This window comes from Paramisgurnus dabryanus, chromosome 16, assembly GCF_030506205.2.
Source record: "Paramisgurnus dabryanus chromosome 16, PD_genome_1.1, whole genome shotgun sequence".
Taxonomy (NCBI): Eukaryota; Metazoa; Chordata; class Actinopteri; order Cypriniformes; family Cobitidae; genus Paramisgurnus; species Paramisgurnus dabryanus.
In genome coordinates, this window is record NC_133352.1 from 6,862,110 (window position 1) to 6,888,211 (window position 26,102).

The 26,102-nt window shown below is 41.0% G+C and overlaps 1 protein-coding gene across 1 annotated transcript; it reads right to left on the reverse strand.

Moving 5' to 3' along the window:
* Positions 1-243: 243 nt before the first annotated feature.
* On the reverse strand, positions 244-10,705 carry LOC135731119 (uncharacterized). Its single transcript, XM_073812229.1, has 6 exons — positions 10,517-10,705; positions 1,240-1,548; positions 823-1,134; positions 694-705; positions 465-545; positions 244-326 (listed from the first exon to the last, which is right to left on the reverse strand). Exons 2-6 carry the CDS (start codon positions 1,391-1,393, stop codon positions 244-246), a joined length of 642 nt encoding a protein of 213 aa, XP_073668330.1. The 5' UTR covers positions 1,394-1,548; positions 10,517-10,705.
* Between the last annotated feature and the right edge of the window lie 15,397 nt (positions 10,706-26,102).

Consider the following 26,102-nt stretch of genomic DNA (forward strand, 5'->3'; position numbering starts at 1 on the left):
GGCCTAATGAGGTAATGCGGTAAATTGGCAGTTAGCTTGGATTAGGAATTTCTTTCAGGTTTTTAAAATGGCATATACAAATTTTAGTATACAATTTGCATTACATTATTTTTATCCATTTCAAAGTGTAATAAGTGAAATAAGTAAGAGAGCATTTAACATTTTGTATGAAAAAGCAAACAGTAATTATGGTCTACAAAGTTATGTTTACAAGAAGAAATAGATGCTTTAATAGACAACAGTTTAGACTTCAACAGAAGGGCAAATAAATGACATTTGGATTTGTCTGTCAATTGTTTCGATGTTGTGAGTTCTTCTCTTCTTCTCTGAGAATAAAAACACAATGACAAATATCTTGAAAATTAGGAAACTGACTAACAGGTTTTAATGTTTTAGTTTATGTTATCGTATGGTCTCAGTTTCAGATTGTTGTGAATCAACAGACTCACAAATAAAAAACTCACCAGATCTCCTTTCACAGATGATCAAGAGAAGAATAACAGTAGGTGCTGTCAGTACTGCAACCTCAACAAAAATAATAATCACTGCAGACACAAACAGATAGCGTTATAAAACAAAATACAAACTCAGTTCATTAAACTGTAAATTACTGTAAAGCATTAAAATAAGAAAATGAAAAACATTCCTAAAGACTTGTCTTGCCTCTTAATAATAATCCAGTCACAGTCTCACTGTTTGCTGAATCTAAAGATGAAAAGAGTGAAACATAAATACCAAAGTGACATAAAATACTGATATTAAATCTGGAGGAATAATCATCCAGTAAATAAGTGTATGAGAGAGTTAAATATGGAGTTTTACCCGAATACTTGACAGTATATCCGGCTGAGGTCTTAACTTCAGTTTCTTTAATAATCTGACATCTCAACTCTCTGTTGTTGTCTTCATTCAGGAGTGTTGTAGTCAGACTGCTGTTACAGTGTTTTGTTGAAGATGAGATCTGATATCTGGAGTCTGATTGTAGATTAACATCAGACTCATTCACCCAGATCATCTGAAATCTATCCTTATCGAGCAAACGCTCACAATAATATCCATCATATAAATATAATTGACAGGAGAGAGTGACAGAGCTGCCTGCTTTAATCTCAGTCTTTGTGGAGGATAAAGCCACTGAAACAGAAATTAAAACACAAATCAAACAACGGACGTCACTCTTCTCTGTTTTGTGCTCTTTTAAATGAAACAAATATTTATATAATGAACAGAAACACTGACCATGAAGAACATTCATATAAACATTGACATCAGTGTATGAATCATTTCTAATCACTTGTTCCCTGCAGGTGTAAACCCCATGATCTTCTTTTGTGGTTTTATAGATGTTCAGAGAGCAGTCAGACCCCAGACTCAGTCTTTCATGGTCCATCATCTTTATTCCTTTAGTAAACAGAACAACTCCAGTTTTGATGTCTTTATAATACAGCCATGTTGTTAATGCGCAGTCAGGATGAGCATCACTGCAGGGCAGAGTGACATTTCCTCCATCACTACAGAACACATCAATGTCTTCCACTTCACTGGTACCTGACACACAGTAGATTTAGGTGTTCAAAATGGACATCCGACAAATTATTGATCATTACAATAACACCTAAAAAGTGTTACACCTTAATAAGTCTTTAAGGGTTTGACCTTTGGTGCACACCCTTACATTCTTGAATAACTAAAACAAAGAAAATACTAGAGGCCAGTCAATTCCACACCCTTCATAAGAAAATGTAATACTACTATTGCTATACAACAAATCAAATAACAAATACACCCCAATTAAAGTTAAAATAGCCAAATAGACATATCATGATCATGTGAATAAGATACATCAGAAAGATCATAGGCTACCCCATATCACACGTAAGCAATAAGGTACGAGAGGCTGTGCTGTATCGTGAATAAGTAACGGCTGAAGGGCGTTGTTAGGCACGACGTGAAGCGGAGTAGTACCTTGCCTCAAGTACCTTATTGGTTTTATAAAACGGTTACCACACAATATTAAAGTAAAAAAAATATTAGTGCAACTTTCATGAAGTTAAATCAATAAAAAGCATTCACTCCCCTAGAAAAAATAGTCCCTGACCGTGAACAAAAATGTTTTCCAATGTGTAATATGCTTGAAAGCTCAAATAAAAACAACAAACAACAAAAAGTGGTTGCTAAGGGTGTTGCTAAGGATGCAGTGATAAACAGAACCGTTAGGTGAAGTGGTCATAGCCGCGTTTTATCGTGAATAAAGCACACATATTGACCAATAAGAATCAAGGATTGGAACTAACCGTTTTATAATCCAATTTAATCCATACATAGAAAATAAAGCACACCATAATATAACATCTTTACAAATTAATTACTGATGTGAGGCTTATTGCATGTAGCCCACTAGATTAAAGCTATGGTCTACAATTTTAAAAAAGATTGTTCATTATTAACACTCTGTCCTTTGTCCTCAAGTCCTTTCAGAAACGCGTCAGAAAAATTTACTGTAACTTAACAAATACTTGTCATAAAAACAAAAGATAAATGTCTACATACTGCTTGGAATGTCTTCTTTTAACTGATGTAAGTGAAATCGAAAACAAATATTGTAATTCGTTGCTAACTGTATTAGAAGAGGGAGATGTATCGTCTTTCTCCTGTTACCGCATTATCTATAATGAGCCACGCCCCGCTCCATTGAAGAGAAGAGCAGAGATCATCCATATTCATTAGTCAACCCCACAGTCAATGGAGACTCCGTCTCTGTAGCCATTCAGTGATGTGTTGAGTTTTAATGCGAGTGCTGGAAACATGACATCTACTTGTTTACTGGCGACCGTAACTAAAGTTATCTCCAGACCGAGTGTGTGTGCTTCGTCAGTGTGATGCGAGATCGATGTCCCAACGCACACACAAACACACGATGCCTCATATTTGACGCGCTTTGTGGTATTCTTATAAAAGATGCGATTGCAAACATCACATCTACTCGTTTACTCTCGCCTGTAAATAAAAGTTATCTCCAGACGCTAATGTTTTCTTTGTGCTTCCGTCAGACAAGATCGACGGCCAAACGCACACACAAACACACAATGCCTCATATTTGACACACTTTGTGTTAAGACGCATCTAAACACATCTAAAACCTTGTTTATTCACGTATATCTCCGCACAGCAAGTTATTAAACACAGGATCACTCGCGTGTGCACACATGTACTGCTTTCATGATCAACACGTGAGGGAGTAATGGCGGCGGCTGTAAACAAACATAATGATAAGTTTATCATGTTTTTCCCTTGTTGTGTTTCTACTATCTAAACAGTACCTTCACCATGATTACTATGGTTTTTAAAGGTATACTTGTGACTTTAATAGAAAATATTTCTATTAACACTCTGGGATCGACGTGTGTGTCAGTAGCTCCAGACGCGAGTATTTTCTTTGTCTTCCGTCAAACAGTTGACGCGACGGGGAACGCACATACACAAACACAAACCCTGTTGTACTGTCCTCAACATGTTTTAATGCTTTGACAGTCAGATAAACTCCCTTCCCTCACATGACTCTGAAGACAAGAAGTTTATTTATCCACAGGTTTAATGGTCTTTGGTATGGAGTGAAACTACAAACAAATAAACATATTTCAATAATCATAATAATGTCCACAAATTACCAACAATTACAGCATTATATCAACATCCACAATAATGTAATGTTCTGCAATACAAACGTAACAATTTTAAAAGTAAATAATGAAAAACCATGATGCTAAACACAATGTGGCTAATGCAATTAATAATAATCTTAAACCATAAGTAAGTTGAGAAATTTCTAACCGTTACTGACACCAGTGGCCGCTATAGAAACTGCAGCCAGTCTCATGCTCGTTCTCGGTCGGCACACTCGTACGAGCACGACCACAACAACCAGAGTTGCCGTAGCAACCACAGACAGCTCATTGAGATTCACCAGCATGTTTACAAATGTAAGAAAAGTTACAGTACTGTAAGGTTATTGTTTGACAGACCATATTTTAGCAAAATGTTGCAGTGCTACTTTATATTTTCAACCGAAGTCTACTTCTAAAAGTTTTGTAACACGACACTGTAAAACACACTCCCGACACTCACAATCTTAATGCACTCGTGCTCTGAAGATAATTCATATAAGAAAGTAACTTTTGAAACGGTCCTGTGCTACATGCTATCATTAGCATTACACCACAAAATAAATGCTATCGTTAGCATTACACCACAAAAACAATAACATAATATATTACAGATGCCCTGTAACTATGTCTTACCTTTGCAGTAAAAAGGAAACCTGCTCAAGGTCTGTTTTCATACCCAGCGCTGACCGGAGCTCCCTCCAAGAATCAAATGCCAATCCGATTTTTACTCTTGTCTTTTCCCCGACCCCGGTCACGCACTATTTTGGCCGCACTAGATAAGGATTTTTTTTAAACTTACGAGGAGTTTCCGTGAGTGTCTGGATTGTGCTGGAAGTTGGTCGCTGCTTTCCGTCTACAGAGTCCATTTGAAACATTCTAGCGATTGCCGCTGTTTACTAATGACTGCCGTACGCGTCTATATGGAACGCCCAGGTAGACGAGCACGCGCATGACGTCACATTTTGAATTTCGCGCCAATTCGGACCCGACTTCTCCACACAGAAAAGAGCCTACAGGCTGATAGAGACAACCGTGGAAGACACTCAAGGTGTCATTCTTTCTATTACATTATGGTTGCCTCATAAATATACAAATGAAAACTATCTTAAAGATTTTTTTAAGTAATAACTTACATTCAGCCCCTTTAAATAAATACAGACATTAAATAATTAAATGTGTTACTAAATTAAACACAAAATAAAGAATCTATGACATTAAACTTGTTCCAGCACACTCCCCGTCTGACGTGGATAACACGTCACTACTCACGAGTCATTTAGATTGATCTAATTAAGTTTGTCAGGAGTAAGAAGAAGGATTGTCTTAGTATTAGGCCGTAGGAATACCTTTGGGCCTTCCTTTTCAAACACCTTGACTTCCACCTTACGAACTTTGTTGTCCTTGCTCGGGAAGACTTGGGTCACACTTCCTTTTTTGTTGTTCATCCTTCAAGAGCACAATGCTTCCTACTTCAAGGTCAATCTTACTAGAAGGCCACTTTCTTTTTGGTTGCAAAAGAGTTAAGTACTGCTTTTTCCATTTATCCCAGAAAGTTTGTGCCAAGTGTTGTTCCTGTCTCCACTGTCGATTATGAAGGTTTTTGACCCAATCTCCAGGTGGGGCAGGAGCAATTGTGACCTTTTGTGTTAGGAGTACATTAGGTGTGAGTATGAATGGGTCATCTGGGTCAGTTGACACTGGGACAAGAGGGCGAGCATTGATTATAGCAGCAACTTCTGCCATTAAAGTGGAGAGTGTCTCATGTGTTAGTGTTGAAGGTCCAAGCTGTTGGAACATTGCATCTAGTATCCTTCTCGCGAATCCAATCATCCTCTCCCAGGACCCACCCATGTGAGACGCATGAGGCGGGTTAAACTGCCAGATACAGCCTTGATCCACAATAAATTTTTTAACAGAGGTCTTGTTGAGATTAGATGAAATGTTAAGCTCCTTGCAAGCACTTACAAAATTTGTTCCTCTATCTGAGCGAATGAGCTTCACGGGCCCTCGAATGGCAAGAAAGCGGCGCAAGGCATTAATGAAGCTAGATGTATCTAAAGATTCAATTAGCTCAATGTGCACAGCTCTCACACTCATGCAGGTGAATATTACGGCCCACCTTTTGTTCTGAATAAGACCACCTCTGGTATGTCGTGCCGCCACACCCCATGGGCCGAAAACATCTAATCCCACATTCGTAAATGGAGGGTCAGTGGACACACGATCTGCTGGAAGGTCAGCCATTTTTTGAGTCTGAGGTTCTCTTCGTAATCTCCGGCATGTAACACATTCATGAATGACACTGCAAACACGTCTCTTGCAGCCAACTATCCAATAACCAGCAGCACGCACTGCACCCTCTGTGTAATGTTGACCCTGGTGTTGCACTTTCTCATGATGATGTTTAACTAAAAGTGTTGCAATGTGATGTTTCCCAGGGATAATTAAGGGCTTTTTTACATCAAGCTTAAACTGTGCTTCTGCCAATCGTCCTCCTTCTCTTAGCAGCCCATCTGTATCTATGAATGGGTCTAAGCCTTTAAGGGGGCTTCTTTTGGAGAGCTTGTTACCTGTTTCCAAGTCCTTATACTCTTGGGCATATGTATCCTGTTGGACTGCTTTGACGATAATTCTTTCAGCACATAAGAGTTCTTCAACTGTTGGAGCATTGGAACAGTAATGCCAGCCCTTGCAGCTTGACGTTTCTGTTGTAGAACCTTTGTGGAACTGACGAGATATATGAAGAAGACGTGCAATGGCATGAGTGATAGACTTCCAAGTGGAAAATTTGGAGAAACGTTGTGTTCCAAGACTCTTATTCATCATTGTGGTCTTCAATGTGGAGACTTGAGGATGTACCTCTCCATCTAAAGAAGGATCCACAAGCTTATATGTGTTCTCTTCAGGTAAAGTCTGGGGGTTGTTTTTCAAAAACTTTGGTCCGTGTAGCCAATTAGTGTCTTGGAGATGAGCAGCAGAAACAGACCTTGTTGCAATGTCCGCTGGGTTCTCATCTGTATGAACATACTTCCATTGATTTGGATGTGAAGACTTGCAAATCCAAAGGACACGGTTACTAGGGGTGGGAATCGCTTGGACCCTCATGAATCGATTCAGAATCGATTCTTAGGGTCCCGATTCGATTCAGAATCGATTCTTGACGTACTAATTTGCATATATGTGACGTCATTACGTCGCATTTGCTTTCAAAGCCAGGTTAATGTTTGCGCTTTTGCTAGTCTCTGAACTGTCATATACTGTACTTTAATGCAACTAGGGATAAATAATGTCATTCTTATATACATACATGTCCTGTTTCTGTTGTAAGACATTAAAACCAGTAAAAATATTAATTTAACGTGACATATTAATTCTATATGTTAACCGGCATAAACTTCCACGAACGTTAAGCGTCTAATCATCATCATTATACACAGTGATTGGCAGTATTACTGTATTTTTATAATGCAGCGCACCCAGCGACTGAATAACAAATTATGTGCATATTTTTACAGAAGTATATTCATGTTATATCTAAACAGTCTGCGGATGGTTTAGGGCAGGGGCGTCCAATACGTCGATCGCAAAGGCAATGCCGGTAGATCGCACAACTGTTGCTCCACGCGCAAAATTGTCATGCAGGTCTTTTTGAGTTGCTGCGCCTTCTCAAATGTGTTTTGCCATGCCACTGCAGCTCAGTCGTCTTTGCGCATCCATGTGAATTTTGGAAGTTATTCTTGCCTCACGCAGTTGCTGATTCACACGCACGGTGTGTGTGAGCGAGCAAACGAGAGGGAGAGAGAGGCAGCGTAGCGCTGATTTGTATGCTGATACTGTTTGTTTCACTAAACCGCATCTCCGCTATTTTAAGGAGTACTCGACATGTACTCAAGGATTTTTTTTAAAACTCCTCAAAAAGAATATAGTAATGGTGACAGCCCTAAATTCAATGTAAAGATATATGCAGTATAGTCCTACAAGCATTTAAAGTGTTCTTTCTCTTCTGCTCTTGTAAGCTCCGCTATGCGCTCTCTTAAGTTGTCCGTGTGCATCACCGCTCCCCCAGTTGAGTTCCGCCTTTTGGTTCTGATAACGTGACGTTATTTTGTAAACTAACATTTAAGAATCGATTCTTGACATTTGTGAATCGATTCAGAATCGGCCCACGTCCGAATCGCGATTCATCTAAGAATCTATTTTTTTGCCCACCCCTAACGGTTACTGACATATACATAGAAGCGCCGGGTTTCATTATATATGTAGCCCAACACTACCTTACTATCTGTAAAGTAAGTAGTGTCATCCAAGGGTATGTCAATTTCTGAAATAATGAACTCTGCCAGTTCCACTGCCAGAACCACAGCACATAACTCAAGACGGGGAACTGTTTGCTCAGGGCTGAGTTTTGCCTTACCCATGATGTAGCCGACATGGTTAATTCCACATGAATCTGTCAATCTGAGGTAGGCCACTGCAGCTATGGCCTTTGTTGATGCATAAGAGAAGACAAATAACTATTTTTGTGTAGCTGTAGAAGGTGATATGTGTGTTTAACAACTTGGAATCTGGAGCTTACTTAAATCCTTAAGAGAAAGTCTCCACATGTCCCACTTTTCTTGCATTTCTTTGGGAAGAGGGGAGTCCCAGTCATCATTCTGGTTATTAAGCTCTCTCATGATGAATTTACCTTGGATACTAACTGGAGCAACAAAGCTGAGGGGGTCAAAGATGCTATTAATGGTGGACAGGACACCTCGACGAGTAAATGGTTTTGCATCAGTAGCTATTTCAAAAGTAAAGGTATCAGATTTCAGACTCCAATTCAATCCCAGACTGCGCTGTGTAGGAAGTATATCAGATCCAAGATCCAAATCTTTGAGATCACTGGCATGCTCCTGAGATGGGAAGGCCTCTAGAACTTCTTTGCTGTTTGAAGCTATCTTGTGAAGCCGTAAGTTGGAGCCGGCTAAAATCCTCTGTGTGTTTTTTAGCAGGTCCACTGCTGCCTTGACTGTAGGAAGAGACTTTAAACCATCATCAACATAGAAGTCACGGTTTACAAAGGTCTTGACCTCAGACTCACCACTTTTAACGGACTGCCTGAGACAATAGATGGCAACAGCCGGAGATGGACTGTTGCCAAATACATGGACACACATGCGGTACTCAATGATGTCTTCAGATGGATCATTATTACGGAACCACAGGAACCTTAGAAAATTGCGGTCTTCCTCTCTCACCAGGAAACAGTAGAACATTTGTTCAATGTCAGCTGTTATGGCCACAGCTTCCTTGCGAAATCGCATAAGCACCCCAAGAAGAGTGTTGTTCAGGTCTGGCCCAGTTAAAAGAACATCATTCAGTGAGACATCCCCATGACGGGCATTGGAATCAAAGACAACTCTTATGTTCCCAGGTTTTTTAGGGTGATATACCCCAAAGAGAGGCAAATACCAGCACTCCTCTGCTTCCAAGAGAGGGGGAGCTTCTTCAGCATGTTTGTTACTAAAAACTTTACCCATAAAGGTAAAGAAGTGCTGCTTCTTTTCTGGGTTTCTCTCAAGATTCTGTCTCAAGGTTTACAACCTTTTCATGCACCTTGAAGCTTTGAAGGGAATGGCGCCACCCAGCTGTTGCTTTCATCTTTCTCCAATTCTTGTTCCATAATGTGAAGGAACGCCAGATCATCAATAGATGGGGCCACTTTGTTGTCATCACAGGTAACCTTAAACACTTCTTGACCAAACTGAACACCTTTGTGATTGTAAACAAGTTGCTCCATAGAACACATTACATTGCCATTTCTCCAATCATTACTGTTTTTCTCCTTCACATTAAAAACATTTGGACAGGGATCAAATATGGATGGTCGTTGTTCTTTTGTGTTGGTGAAAAATGTACTCACAGTAGTAGACTTGTGAATGCCATTAAGACAAACATTGCCAACTATCACCCATCCTAGGTCAAGCTTTTGTGCATAAGGAGCATCGTGAGGACCGTTCACCTGTCTGCGAACATTATGGACTCTGATAATGTCACGACCCAAAAGAATCATGATACGAGCATCTGGATCTAACTCTGGTATGAATGGAGCTATAGGCTTCAGATGAGAGTGATAGAGTGCAGCATTGGGTGAGGGAATTTCTGCCCTATTATCAGGAATGTTGTTACACTCTAGCATATTTGGAAGGGAAAGGATAACCTTTCCATCTACAGACCTTTTGGCCTCCAATTTGGCTTTCTCCACCTTTATTCTTTCCTCCTCATCTGCATACATCAAACGTGCCTTGGCTGCTTCAGCTTTTGCTCTGGCCATTGCAGCTGCAACATTTGTAGAAGAGCTATCTGATTGTGAGCAGGACGAATATGATCTGGTTTTAAGTGAGGATGTGGACTCCATTGTGCACACAATACTCATTCAATTTACTTGAATCTTCACAAAACTGCTGCTGTAACTTTTCCTTCAGTCACTTTTTCACTGTACTGTCCACAACATGTTTTAATGCTTTGACAGTCAGATAAACTCCCTTCCCTCACATGACTCTGAAGACAAGAAGTTTATTTATTCACAGGTTTAATGGTCTTGGGTATGTAGTGAAACTACAAACAAATAAACATATTTCAATAATCATAATAATGTCCACAAATTACCAACAATTACAGCATTATATCAACATCCACAATAATGTAATGTTTTGCAATACAAACGTAACAATTTGAAAAGTAAATAATGAAAAACCATGATGCTAAACACAATGTGGCTAATGCAATTAATAATAATCTTAAACCATAACAATTTACATTTATATGCAAGTATAATGTACATCCATGTCAATCAAACACGTACTTACAAGTGAAGCTGTTGCAGGATTAAAGATTACACAAATATATGGCGATTAAAGAGAGCCATCTTTACTGATGTCCACATGGAATGCTCACTACTTCCTGATTCACTTAAATACCAGAAATCACAGAATTACTGCAACATCAACTTGCCACTAGATGGCGCCTTAAACCCTAAATAGATTGAACAGGTTAACTGGTGCCATGGATAACATTAAATAAATACAGACATTAAATAATTAAATGTGTTACTAAATTAAACACAAAATAAAGATTCTGTAACATTAAACTTGTTCCAGCACACCTGTGTTCACTTTACGATGGCCAAACAGTACCTTTTCCATGATTAGGCTACTATGGTTTTTAAAAGGTAACTTATAATTGTGAAATTAATAGAAAATATTTCAATAGAAATATATATATATATATATATATATATATATATATATATATATATATATATATATATATATATATATATATATATATATATATATATATATATATATATATATATATATAATGTGTGTGTGTGTGTGTATTTACATTATATTGAAAAGTAAACCTTACTACAGAGAAAGTTACATTCCTGTTGAACATCCCCACAAGGCTCATTATGTGGCTCATTATTCAACTCTTTTGTCTCTCAGCTGTCAATCACTGATTATTCAGGAGCTTTCCCGCCTCCACGCATACAGCCTTTCCCAAGCAAAAGTGTCTTAGAAATTGTAAATCAATATCTTGCTTTATGTGAATGAGTAGGCCATATGATTTTCACATCATTTTGAAGAAAAAACTCTAGACTACTAGATCCTGTTTTGAAAAGTCTTGGGAAAACATGTTTAGAATGAGTTTTGTGTTATATCAGTGACTTAAAAATTTAGCTTTTTCAAAAACCATGCATAAACATTTTTCTCTCAAAAATACAAACATGTATGTACATGTTGATTATATAATATTGTAGCCCAGTTTGTGATGAACACAGTGTTATGAGACTTTTGCCATTAATATGTTTTTAAGCAACTGAAAAAAAGCACAAATGTCAGTGCATGTCAAAACTTCCCCAGGGCCCTAAAAACCCCTTAGACCCCAGAGGGTTAATAACCTCGTTTAGATGCTGGTTACGGTTCTACAGTAAAATCCTAACAATATGAAGAGAAAAAAGAATGAAAAAAAATCCATTCACTCTTCCAATCCCTGCTCCACTTGAAACTCCACCTGGTGCTCACATCTCCACCCCATTGCACCCCACCCCGCTCCTGCGACATGAAATTTCGTGGCAAGCAGTTGACAGTCTATGGTAGCAAGCAAAGTAGCATTAGCTCAGAAATGGAGAAAAAACTAACCGACAGCAGCAAGCGGCCCCTGCTTGTCCCTACAGTTGGAAGAAAGAGAAAGTCTGTAGAGGAAAGAGCAGGGATAAAAAAAATTTGAAGAACGCCGGACTCAAAGTAGAATTAATATAGGGTCCACCATTGACCGTTGGAGGAAGCTACAGGGAGATTTGGCACTGAGAACCGATGCTGACACAGCTAACTTTTTGTTGAGCAGGTAAGCATTTATTTATAATTTCATGGTGTGAGGTGTTACATAAATATCTTTATTTCATTTTTTTTCCTAACTAGGTTACAGTAAGGGTGTTATACTGTAAGATGGAACTGCAGTAAAGGCATCATACTGTAAAAAAAAATGCACAGTTATGGTACTGTAATGGGGCTGTATACTCTAAGTGAGTTACCGCATATATACAATAAAAGTCTAACAGTGTATGCTGTATATACTGTATGTATTTGTTCATTTTCAAGATAAAGAACATAGACTTACAAAACATTAAATCTCTCTGCCCCAACCTCATACTGCAGGTTCTTGGTGCTAGTCAATACACACACAAAAAAAAATAATAATAGTACAAAAAAAGGGAAAACAGTGGCTGGCACATTACCCTAAAGCATTAGTAATTTCACAATGATGTTCAACACTTAGGCACTTGATATAATAGCAAAATGAGTTTCATCATCACCAGTGTCCACAATCCAGTCAAATAAAGTCTTTGGTGATGCTCTGAGATTGATCTTATTCAAATCATCATGTATTAAATCATTTTCATATTCATCTCTCTCTAACATAAATCTCTTATACAGCAAATAAACAAAAATCCTTACTTGTGAGAATTGAGCAGAGAATGATCAATCCCAGCAGAAATATGTGACACATAGCCATTTTATCCATTTCTGTCTGTCTTCCTCTTTCATTATTAACTCTTCCTTTAGACATCATCAGCTCTTCCTGTGGTCATTGCTCAGTTTTAACACTACAGTACAACTGAGTCTTGGGCCATTACATTTTAATGATAAACTATTAGTTAACCCCCGGTTTGGGGTCCTAAGGAATGCAGTTCGAGTACGAGTACTTTAGAAAATGTGGTATCGAGGCTGAGTATCGGTATCGGTGCCCTAATTAAATTAATAAAAAATAAAAATAAACTTATAAAAGAACCTTACATATATGCAAAGGACCCCCTGATTATAACATTGATTCTTTTTCTTCATGAAAATGTTATTAATATCCAACAGAATTAGCACTTTTCTTAGAGGGACATGCTTTTGCCAAAGTTTCAAGAATCAGTGCATTAACATACCGAATTATGAAACACATGTCTATATTGTATTAATTTTTATTGTAACGTAATTTATTCAATTTAATGTATAAGTTGATTTTCTTTAATTGTTAGATTAATAGTGGTTAATAAACTCAAATAAAATGTCAAAGAGTCATCTGTAATATCATTGCATTTACAGTTCAGTGTAAGTGGAAGTCTAGTTAAGCAGCAACTGAGGCTTAGGCTGACAGTTAGCCTGCCCCGGACCAGGCTAGTTTCCAAGCATAAGTTTCCATAGTAACCGGGGTTGAACTAGTTCAAGTTTGTTTTATGAAACGCAATAAGCCAACTTAACAAAATAAGCCTGGCTTATTTTGTCATTGAGTTTTATGAAACAGCCCTCGGTTCTGCTAAGCTAAGCTGTTATGGAATCACAACACACTAAACCAGTGTTTCTCAAACTTTTTCAGCCCAAGGACCACTTTATCTTCCAATTTTTTTCTGAGGACCACCTAACAGAATCCCACTCTAACACGCCCCCCAAAAAACAACCAAATATGAAGGATAAGCTAAATTTAAGTTTAATATGCAACTGTTTCAAGTCAAATACTAATTTTTTTAAACAAAAATGCAATGCTATGTTCAGAAATTATTATACAGTATGAATTTTATTTCATTAGAAAAAGTAAATGTAAAATGAGTTGCAGCTTAATATGAACAACAAACTGCACATACTGAAAAACTGAAATTAAACATACTATAACAGCATAGGTCCCACTTAATGTCATTCCAAAGAGCCATTAGTTTAAAACTGAGGTGGTGGGTATATGAAGTCTATGGTTGTTACTATGGTAACAATAAAATGCTGAAAAAAATGTTCCCCTTAAATGTCCAAAATCACTGAAATTACAGGGATTTTTCACATGAAACAAAAACTAGTACATTAAAAAACTAATAGATCTTGGGATTTTAGCTGCTTTCAGTTGACACTTGATCTTTTCTTTTGACTCCATTTTTACGTTATTAAAAAATCTACTTAAATAAGTGACTATTGTATAAACACTTGCCTAGTTTAGGTCATCTTTTGGCGGACCAGGGGGGGCACTTTGAGAATTACTGCACTAAACAAACTACACAATCAGAACTAATTATGTATTTCTGAAGGAGGGACTTCATAGAACAAGGAAGACATCAGCATGCTTTAAGGACAGTGAATACAGTGATATAGAGATAAATTGTCATGATTCTGCCCTCTTGTCATTGTATTACTCCAGTCTTGAGGCAGGATCATGGCAGGCTCATGTTGTTTGTGCTTGTGTGTCTCGTCTCCTGACTCCGCCCCCTCGTTTCTCTGTTAATAATCCAATTATTGTTGAACTCTTGTCACCTGTTCCTTCCTTGGTTTGTTCCACTATTTAATGCACTTGTGTTTGCTGTCCTGTGCTGATTCGTTTTGTAACCCTAGTTTTGTGATATACCTGTGCTATTTTGTGCTATTCGTGTTTGCATCACCTGTTCATCTGTAAGTCTAGTTAGTTGTCAAGTCTATTGTTCAAGTTTATTGTTTTGAAGTCTTAGTCCTTTTCCAGTCCTAGTTTAGTGTAAGACTAGTTTATATCTGTCTTAGTCTTTGCCTTGTTTTACCCCCTCGTGGGTCTTTGTTTTGTCATCTTTGTTATTAATAAGTATTTTGTGTTCATCATATCTTGCATCTGGGTTCTCACTATCTCCTACCTAGAGATTCATAATATAAATGGTATGAAAAAAAACGTGTTTTTAAATGTGAAACATGAACACATGTTATATTGTGCGCTGTAAACACAAAGTTTCAAAAACACAGAAAGAATGGGACATTTGGAGTAATCATTAAAAAATAACAGCGACAAGTCTTCACCACCAGGTTTGGCCTTGAAATCTCTTCAGTTACCCAGTTTATAACAGCTATATATGATTATAACAGAAACATTCAAGACCCTGCCTTATTTGGGCATAAACTCATCAGATTCTTGAGGTTTTTTTATACCGTTAGCTTTTTTATATTAAGCTAGGCCTAAGATACATCTATCTTATAAAAAAAAAACAATTAGCGTTTTCCAAAGCAAGGTTTTGTCACCCCCATTCTGCAAAGCTTTCTTTGCTTTTAAAGAAACACACACATTTCATTGCAGTCACAAATGGTCATGTTCCACATCATATTATGAAAAATCTGTGGTGTTTTTTGAGCTTAAACTTTACAGACACATTCTGAGGAAACCAGAGACGATTTTTATATTGAGGAAGTATCTCGCATGTACTTAAGTATCCATTAACACTACCTGTTTTAGTTTCATCAGAGCCGGCGCCAGACCATAACTAACAGGGGGGCACTCGGCTTCCAACGGGGGGCACGCAATAGCAACAATAACTTGCAAAAACAAGACATTCAAACAACAAATACAGTGCAAGCAGTGGTGTAGTCTAGATTTTTGTAGTGAGTATACTCTGATTTTTCCCCTCTCACCCTTATGCTCACTCGTCCCAGCGCAACGCACCACCACACTCACAGATGCATACAGTATGGATCTTCATGTAACAGAGCATTCTGAAAGTGTACTCATAAACACATAAACTGAATGTGTTATCAACATATCAGTTTATTATAAGAAAAAAAAGAGTTTAACAGCCAATCGGTTTACAGCTGGGGAAACTGGACTGATTTTTAGACTGGTTTAGTGTTAATCAACATCTAACTTGGGGCCAAAACTTACTCAACTGTTAATTAAAATTAAATAAACTGTTTACAATCTTCAATCCGTGGCTAACACATGCATAACTATTGATAACATTACCATGTGTAATTTAATGGTGTAAATGTTTTTAATTAACACACATTTAAAATGACCATGAATTAACTCTAATACAGCAAATTCTAATAATTAAATTTGCATAGTCATTGATATAAAAAGCTTATTTTTTGCATATAATACAAGCATTGTCTAAAAATGAAAATAGGCTTTTACTTAATTATTATTACAAGATCATCATGTAGCCTAATATTAGACACCAAAACCAAGTGAAGAAAATGATATTTAATTTGCAAGTCTGAACTGAACATCAACGCAGACATGAATTTCCTCACAGAAGTTTAAGATCATATACATCCTGAACGTAGATATATAAATGAACACAGAGAAGGGAAGTTTAACACTGTCTGTGAAGCACAAGCATGCTGAAACCATCAGGACATAAACGGGCTTATTTTATTGCACTTGAAACCTTACCTCCAGATAAAGTATTAAACTGGACTGATGATTTAAATGTTGTTTACTCACATGTGCGTTGTTAACTCTCAGGATAACTCTCGTTCACTTCTCCACGGACTGTTTGTTTACAGTGTCGCGTGAGCAGCTAGACTGTAGGTTCGACTTCATTTGGCGCTAAGCAGACCTCTTGGTGATGTCAAAGTACCGCGAGAGCGATTCAAAGCAGTTTTATCCATGTGATACTGGAATCTCTATCGCGCTACTTTTTTGTCACTCGCCTGTGGGTTCTTGTGTCGCCACAGCAGTCTGCGCCCCAGTCACTCTAGCGCCGCTAGTAATTTGATTTCATACGCCGATCCGATCGCGCAGTTCGGCAGGAAGTCATCAAATATATAGCTTATGTATATCCATTTAAACCCGCTAAAGTAGCAAGTGTAGCATGAAAATGGTTAGTGCTTCACATCTAAATTATGACTAAAAGTTTGAAATGTCACAAAACCAAAGCATGGTTTTGTGACATTTCAAACCTCTAATCTCTGAGTTTGAGCTTAGAGTCTGTGTTTGGATGAAGATGAAGCAGGCGGTGCTTGTTCGTTCTAAATGTTCTAATATCCATATTTTACACGATCCATAAAATGCCACGAAAAAACACGTTGCTAGTATCAAGTCACAAATATGCTAAAGACGTAAGACGGGTGAGACGCGGCAATTCATCCAATCAGAGAAACTGGTCTATTTTAATTAAAGAAAACATATATCAACTATATTTTCCTCATTTGATTACATTACAAGTCACGAAACATTCAATGTTTAATTTATTTTAATTATTCTTGATATATATTAAAGTAATAAAAAACTTTGTAGTGGGGGCACAACAACCTGTTCGGGGGGGCACTGCCCGCGAATACCACCCTTGACGCCGGCCCTGAGTGTCATGCTGGTAACTGAACTTCAATTCAATTCAATTTTATTTATATAGCGCTTTTCACAATAGTTAATTGCTTCAAAGCAGCTGTACATTAATAAATGTATGAAAAGCATAGAAAAACGAACATAGTAATAATGTAACGTATACAGTAAAGCAATAAGTTAAGCCAAAGGTGGCGGACTCTCCAGGGGATGAAAAAAACCCATGGGAGAAAAACCCTCTTGGCTAGTCCAGGGGGAAAACTTCTAGGAGGGAAAAACCCTTGAGAGAGATACATATATATTTATATATACAGTATATAAATACTATCGGGGTATGTGAACCAAGCGTGCCGCACAAGCCCTGAAAAGTGAAGCCAAAACGTCTCGATCGTCCCCCAGTGACTGGTCCCAGTATAGATCATAAACCCCGCCTCCTCACGTTATTCAATGGGACTTGAGACCAACTAAAAAAATTAATTACACTTCAATTATCTTTTTTCCGAAGCTGGTTTCTGTCATTTACTGTAGTTTTTATCACGCTGATGTAAATTCAAATGTTTGTTTTTAAAATAGGTATGTGTTTAGTTAGTTATTTAATGATATAAAAACGGTGGTGTCACGTCATGATTGACAGCTGTGATATAGTTTGATATGCGCATTCTACGAGAGCGAGGGCGGGGTTTTGACTTCGCGGCTTCCCTTCCTGCTCACTACTGCGCATGACTGGTCCCGAAATCGCTATCGCGCAGACTCAAGACCCAAGATGTCAGCGCCATATCGGGACACTGGCGGCTTCACTTTTCACCAATGGAAGAGGGCGAAAAGGCGTCGTCCATCTTTTTTTTACAGTCTATGATGTGAACGGGTAAGCGAATTAAACTGGTTCCGTCGGTGATCGCTGGTCAGGCATCGGCTGGGCATCTCGTAGAAGGATGGTCAGTAGATCAGAGGTGTGATGACCTTCACGGTTGCAGGAACTGGGTCTGTTTGTCTCATTGTCCTCAGGGTCGAGGACGAGACAGGGAGACAAAAACAGAATCCTATTAGCGTAGGGGCTGTTCACATGTAATGCAAGTGTCAAACAGTATAGTGGTTTAAGTCAGCTCGGTTCCAGACAGGCTAACTATTGCGGCATAAGTATATTACCCAATATGAGGTATGTGAGTGCTTTGTTCTAGACAAATGAACTATTGCGGGATAAGTACATTTACTGCATTAACGAATGCCCAAGAATTTGGGAGTGTGCCGGTTGAATTGTATTTCATAACCGAGGCGGATCGTGCGTAATAACCAACAGGATGGGCTGGGGAGCTGAAGCCAAGCCCACAGAGACTGTACGAGTGGAATTAGCGGCACTACCGAGGTAGCCGAGCAGGACAGGTGTGACTGCCGATGTGTGTGCCGTGGGACACTGACCTAAGCCCGCTTAGGGTGATGGTCGTCCGGTCTCCTGCACGGAGAGCACAGACTCCGGGAAGCACCCGCTGGCGATAGAAGAGGAGGAGGAGGGTGAGCCGGTGTGTGCCCGCTCACAGCTCTCTCGATCCTCTGGAGACCTGGAAAAGAGATAGGAATGCACTTTTTTTTGTGGTTTTGTGGGTGCTGGCTGAGAAGCCGGCGGAACAGAAACAAAAAGAAACCAAAGATTCTCGCCCTCCTCCGGGGGATAGAACGGTGTGTTCACCGTCTCCCGTAGATTCATCCCATCCTATTCCAGGTCGCTCGTCTCAGGGCCGCTTGGACCTCTGTTTGCCACCACGGGAAGCAGGCTGAGCGGGCGGGGTGAGCGGTCGATGGCTTTTCCCCCTCCTCTGCCGGGATGTCGTCCTAGGGAGGGGGGCGGGGGCAGGAGCAGGAGCAGAATGAGCAGCCGGTGCTGTTGGACGAGAGGCAGCTCTCTTGCGCCGGGGCACGATCTTGGCAATCGCTTCAGTCTGCTTCTGAGCAGCAGAGAACTGCTGGGCGAAGGACTCCACTGACTTCCCAAAGAGGCCGGTCTGGGAAACTGGAGCGTCCAGGAACTTGTTCTTGTCCGCATCCGTCATATCAGCCTGACACAACCGAAGGTGGCGTTCTTGCGGGCGGGGTAAGGGAGAGATCGCATGGGAACCAGCACGCTCTCCAATTTGAGTTTGTTGACAATGTTGAGGAGGCGTTTGTGCACCAGTCAAAAGTTTAATTGATGTACGACTCAACATATCAACTATCGGTTTTATTGCTCTTGTCACAGGTAGGGGTGGACCCAGGTGTAAATAAGGCCACGCCCCTTTCTCCACCTCGAGGAGATTCCCAAAGCCACCCCAATGACCAAACACACAAGGTAGGCATAAAATTAAAATATACTTTATTAAATTACTTAAAAATATTAAATAGGGAAGGGGAAAGGGGAACTTAAAATAACGGCCCCTCTAGGCTCTCTTCACAGCTCGGTTTCTCAGGGTTCACGCTGGCTCTCACTCTTTCTTCCTCCACAGACGACAGCTGGGACACAAAGGCACAGTGAATCGTTCTCAGTTAGTTCTCTCACCTCTTCGCTGATTACAGCTTCTGGTACGTATGGTTCTCCTTCACAACGGGTCTCCTTAGAGCTCACGCTTGTTCTCTCTCTCTTCCTCCACAGACGACAGCTGGGACACAAAGGCACAGTGAATCGTTCTCAGTTAGCTCTCTCACCTCTTCGCTGATTACAGCTTCTGGTACGTATGGTTTCTCTTCGCAGCTCTCTCAGCCCACTCCTTTTCCCTGTTGATTGACAGACTGAACAGGTTATGCTATACTTCTCGGGGTGGCGGACTTACGATCACGGCTAGGCGTACTGCATTGACCGACAGTGGTTTCCAAGATAGCGCCGGGGACCAAACCCTCTCGGCTGACTCGTTGGTTCCCCAGAGGGGCGGGAGTGTCACGCCGTCACACCGGGTCGAGCGCTGCCCTTTCCTCGACGCCCGTTGGCAATCGAACACCGGACCGGGGCGCCCCTTTGTAGAGACCTCGGGGCAGCGGATCTCCTTCGCCTCTATCTCTGTGATGATAAACGGCACACGGGTAAAGTAGCAATGAAACTGGTAATACTCACACCGCCTGTCGTACAGGTCTTCACCGCCACTCCTAACACAAGTCCGCCAAGCGTCTGGCTACGAAAGTACTTCAGGAACTACTCCGTGGTTTTCTAAGGCTGAAACACACTCACAGCATAATCGTACACAGGTTTATTCTAGGATCCGTTTTCCTCTTCAGCGCCCCTAGCGAGTGACTGGAGGCGGGGTACGTCAGACACGACACAGCAATCTCACTGCAATATACACAGCACCACTTCAAAGTGAAATTTCTACATCCAAGACTCACCCACCACTCTCAGTGCACACAATAGACGCCCGTCTTCCTTCGCCTCGCTCTGGGCAAGAATGGGGAGATGGTAACACGGCCTAGCAGTTGTTTTCCGTCACTGTGGCTGTCTCACACAAAGATCCGGTGGCTCACCCACCACGCTGACTCAGGGGCAGGGCCACCCACTCTTGCTGGAAAGCGCTTAAAAGATATCCAGGTCAAGTATATACAAGGTACACTCAATGAATGAATTCGTTTACTCACGACTGTGGTGCTTCGGTTATCTCACGTTTCCTTAGGTTAACTCCTCCGCATGATAATTCCAGCTACACAGATAACGTTTTCTCCAGTCGTCAATACCACCACTACACAGATGGGTACTCACGATAGCACGTTCCGTCTTCTTTCACTTCATTCCTACAAGGTCAGTCTCCGTTTACTTTCCAACCCGTAAGGTCTTCAATATCTGCATCAGCCGAAATCCCACGATGCACAAAAGAGAGAGAGAGCGAGTCCAGTAATCCGACTGGCGTACCCGGTGAGTTTAACTCAGCGCTGCAGCACACACCAACACTCGTCCTAACAACAACAGTGATAACGACCGACAACTTCGGGGTGCTCCTTTTTAAAGATCCACGCCTGCCTTCCTTTCGCCTCCTGTGGCTCGGTCCTCTTTCCAGTCGCTTCAGCGATCCCCGGATCAACAGAGCCTTCGGGCTCTTCAAAAGGTGCGTGTCTTTGTTGCCTTTGGCAAAGGAGCTTCCCCCGTGTCAATCGCTCCTAAACTGTGGTTTAACTGCTCTTAAGTATTTGCCTGGGTGTTGCCTTCGTCCAATCACCCGGCGCTCTTGTTAATAACTCACAGCTGTCCGTAGTTTGGCTGATTACAGCCCTCGCGGTGCTACCGGATGTCCGGTGTTTTCTCTTCCCGGCCCGGGCGGAAACATCCGGGCGGAACCAAAACTTTCCAAATTTTTGGTTCCGCCTAAAAGATCGTCACCTTGTGACATCCTCCCCCGCCAATCCGTTCTCGTCCCGAGAACGCGTTGTTTGGGGACTGATAATGTGTTGGGGGAACTTTACTTTTTTTTTTAAAAAACCGTGGTAGGTCATTGGGGGACCTTGGTCTCAACCCGAGGTGGACTGCCGACTACGCCAAATCTGTCACAGGTAGGGGTGGACCCAGGTGTAAATAAGGCCACGCCCCTTTCTCCACCTCGAGGAGATTCCCAAAGCCACCCCAATGACCAAACACACAAGGTAGGCATAAAATTAAAATATACTTTATTAAATTACTTAAAAATATTAAATAGGGAAGGGGAAAGGGGAACTTAAAATAACGGCCCCTCTAGGCTCTCTTCACAGCTCGGTTTCTCAGGGTTCACGCTGGCTCTCTCTCTTTCTTCCTCCACAGACGACAGCTGGGACACAAAGGCACAGTGAATCGTTCTCAGTTAGTTCTCTCACCTCTTCGCTGATTACAGCTTCTGGTACGTATGGTTCTCCTTCACAACGGGTCTCCTTAGAGCTCACGCTTGTTCTCTCTCTCTTCCTCCACAGACGACAGCTGGGACACAAAGGCACAGTGAATCGTTCTCAGTTAGCTCTCTCACCTCTTCGCTGATTACAGCTTCTGGTACGTATGGTTTCTCTTCGCAGCTCTCTCAGCCCACTCCTTTTCCCTGTTGATTGACAGACTGAACAGGTTATGCTATACTTCTCGGGGTGGCGGACTTACGATCACGGCTAGGCGTACTGCATTGACCGACAGTGGTTTCCAAGATAGCGCCGGGGACCAAACCCTCTCGGCTGACTCGTTGGTTCCCCAGAGGGGCGGGAGTGTCACGCCGTCACACCGGGTCGAGCGCTGCCCTTTCCTCGACGCCCGTTGGCAATCGAACACCGGACCGGGGCGCCCCTTTGTAGAGACCTCGGGGCAGCGGATCTCCTTCGCCTCTATCTCTGTGATGATAAACGGCACACGGGTAAAGTAGCAATGAAACTGGTAATACTCACACCGCCTGTCGTACAGGTCTTCACCGCCACTCCTAACACAAGTCCGCCAAGCGTCTGGCTACGAAAGTACTTCAGGAACTACTCCGTGGTTTTCTAAGGCTGAAACACACTCACAGCATAATCGTACACAGGTTTATTCTAGGATCCGTTTTCCTCTTCAGCGCCCCTAGCGAGTGACTGGAGGCGGGGTACGTCAGACACGACACAGCAATCTCACTGCAATATACACAGCACCACTTCAAAGTGAAATTTCTACATCCAAGACTCACCCACCACTCTCAGTGCACACAATAGACGCCCGTCTTCCTTCGCCTCGCTCTGGGCAAGAATGGGGAGATGGTAACACGGCCTAGCAGTTGTTTTCCGTCACTGTGGCTGTCTCACACAAAGATCCGGTGGCTCACCCACCACGCTGACTCAGGGGCAGGGCCACCCACTCTTGCTGGAAAGCGCTTAAAAGATATCCAGGTCAAGTATATACAAGGTACACTCAATGAATGAATTCGTTTACTCACGACTGTGGTGCTTCGGTTATCTCACGTTTCCTTAGGTTAACTCCTCCGCATGATAATTCCAGCTACACAGATAACGTTTTCTCCAGTCGTCAATACCACCACTACACAGATGGGTACTCACGATAGCACGTTCCGTCTTCTTTCACTTCATTCCTACAAGGTCAGTCTCCGTTTACTTTCCAACCCGTAAGGTCTTCAATATCTGCATCAGCCGAAATCCCACGATGCACAAAAGAGAGAGAGAGCGAGTCCAGTAATCCGACTGGCGTACCCGGTGAGTTTAACTCAGCGCTGCAGCACACACCAACACTCGTCCTAACAACAACAGTGATAACGACCGACAACTTCGGGGTGCTCCTTTTTAAAGATCCACGCCTGCCTTCCTTTCGCCTCCTGTGGCTCGGTCCTCTTTCCAGTCGCTTCAGCGATCCCCGGATCAACAGAGCCTTCGGGCTCTTCAAAAGGTGCGTGTCTTTGTTGCCTTTGGCAAAGGAGCTTCCCCCGTGTCAATCGCTCCTAAACTGTGGTTTAACTGCTCTTAAGTATTTGCCTGGGTGTTGCCTTCGTCCAATCACCCGGCGCTCTTGTTAATAACTCACAGCTGTCCGTAGTTTGGCTGATTACAGCCCTCGCGGTGCTACCGGATGTCCGGTGTTTTCTCTTCCCGGCCCGGGCGGAAACATCCGGGCGGAACCAAAACTTTCCAAATTTTTGGTTCCGCCTAAAAGATCGTCACCTTGTGACACTCTCCTCTGAACAATTGGACATAAGTTAACAATATGCCTATGAACGTATCTGTGTATTTATTTCCAATTAGGTAGGGTCGAATGAAAAAGCGGGATAGATGCTCAATTTGCGTGAGGCGGGACAAACGGTAAAATTGCTGTACAATACAACATCAAGCGGGACACCCTACACCCAACACTTTATTTAAATTTACCGGGACGATAGCAGTAGGTCCTACAGACAAACTTTAACGGTGCATTAACGCTTCCCGTTCACTTTTAATGGGTGACATCATGCGTTGCCGAACTGCATTGTGGATCCGTCGGCGTTGCCTCACTGCCGTTGCTCGCGGCGGAAGTTGAACATTTCTCAACTTTTCAAGCGGCAACGCGTGCGTTCCAATCAGATCGCCTTATGCAAATAACCTAGACTGAGCCAGCCAATTATGTTTATGGAAGACCGGAGCAGATATTGTGACCACTGTGATTGGCTGTTGGCCACGCTTCAGACAAGCCTTCCATTAAGCGTTAACATTTTCACCCCATGTGAATGTACTGTAAGTGTTCATTTGTAGCAGAGATGTGTGTGTTGATTGTTACAAAAAAAAGATTAATCTAACTTATACCCTAGGGCATGGGGTTGAATGCTTTATTCTGATTGGTTGAGAAATGTTCCATGGGTGTTAACCGCACACCTAACCTTTAAAATGTCTTAAAAATAGCCACCAGAGCAATATTTTTGGTAATCGTGGTATAAGTGGAATAATAATTCCGGTCCGTAGAATTAGCCTATTTGAGAATAATGCACACACGCAGTGTAACAGCACTACGCACGTCATCAATTATTCTTTACTTAAATAGTTATGTCTACATTAGCCTTGCCTATGAACTCATAGGTTTAGCACTAAGGTGTAGGTTTATGTGAATAAAGCATGTTAATCAAAGCAAATGTAAAACGTGAATAATTGTTTCCATTATATCTATGCTGTGGTAATAAGCACAAATTGATGAATTAGCCTACATGAAAACAATAAAAAGGTGAACTGGGACACAGAGGCAACTATTCCACCTTTTGACCACAAGATGTCCGTAGTGTGCACTGTGTTGAAAAGCTTTGAGTAATAGACCAATTTCGTGTTTGCAAACAGAGATGACGTTTTTTGTGGGCGGAGCCAAACTGGTTGCAGAAAGTGACTGCTCCGCAGTAGGGTTGTGAAGTGTTTTAGCATTAAACCGTGATTTTTATGGATCCGGTGTTCTGTCGAAGTCTGATTCCCCTATGTTTCCCTTTAGTGCAATGTTTCTTATAGCGTTTTAATCACGTTACGTTTATTTTTTAGATAGATAAAAAGATTAAATGGCTTGGCTACTGATATGCATGTATGTAATGTATATGTATTGTTCTTTTTTGCTAAATCAGTTATTTTTACAGTCTGAATCGCTAAAAGTACACGTAAAAGCAATACTATCATGTATTATATATAATAGCGTTTATTAAATATTTCATAATTTTTCTGTTTTCTATTATTTCTTCCTTAATAAATTATAATTGTAACGTGATAAAAACGCTATAAGAAACACATGGAGGGAACAAACTTCGACAGAACACCGGACATCTTCTCTACTTATTTTCTATTCTAATTATTAAAAGATTTCCAGATGATTTCCTCGCTCCATTCTGTCCGTTTAAGGGCTTATTGTAATCATAAACACCTACGTTTATCTTCAAATGATGTCTTCGACGATGGTATTCTATAAAAATGAAAGCCATCTTTTTTGGCATTCTTATTTTGACACTTAACAGCACAACAGGACATTTTCTAGTGAGTTATCTTGCTCTTTTCACTGGTGTCTAATTCATTTCCACTGTTTTTCTGCAACCGCATTGCGCGCGCAGCTTGCAGTGACGTAACTGTGACGTCTACTCTAAATTGGTCTATAAAACCATAGATATGTATATAAAGGCTAGATGGCTCGTCCGCGCTGATGGCCAATTGAGTTGAACGTCCGCATTTTGGCGGCCATCTTAGGACAGGGCGCTCGCTCACTCGTAGCATTGAGTTTTAATGATGCAGGTACTTTTAAATGACCATAACTTGCTTAATTTTTTACCGATTTTCAAACGGATTGGTTTGTTGTAAACGTCAAAGATGTACCTATGACACTGAATACGTATACTAAAAATAAATAAAAAATTCATGAAACATGTTAAAGCATCCATAATTATAGCCACGTTAATAACGTTTGTAAAAAACCAAACC

Excerpts from the sequence above, each read along its gene's own strand:
- LOC135731119 (XM_073812229.1), bottom strand. The coding sequence starts at position 1,393 with ATGATGGACCATGAAAGACTGAGTCTGGGGTCTGACTGCTCTCTGAAC. Across the intron at positions 1,135-1,239 it reads TTATATGAATGTTCTTCATG|TGGCTTTATCCTCCACAAAG; the intron begins GTCAGTGTTTCT and ends TTTCTGTTTCAG. Across the intron at positions 327-464 it reads CATCTGTGAAAGGAGATCTG|AGAAGAAGAGAAGAACTCAC; the intron begins GTGAGTTTTTTA and ends TTTTATTCTCAG.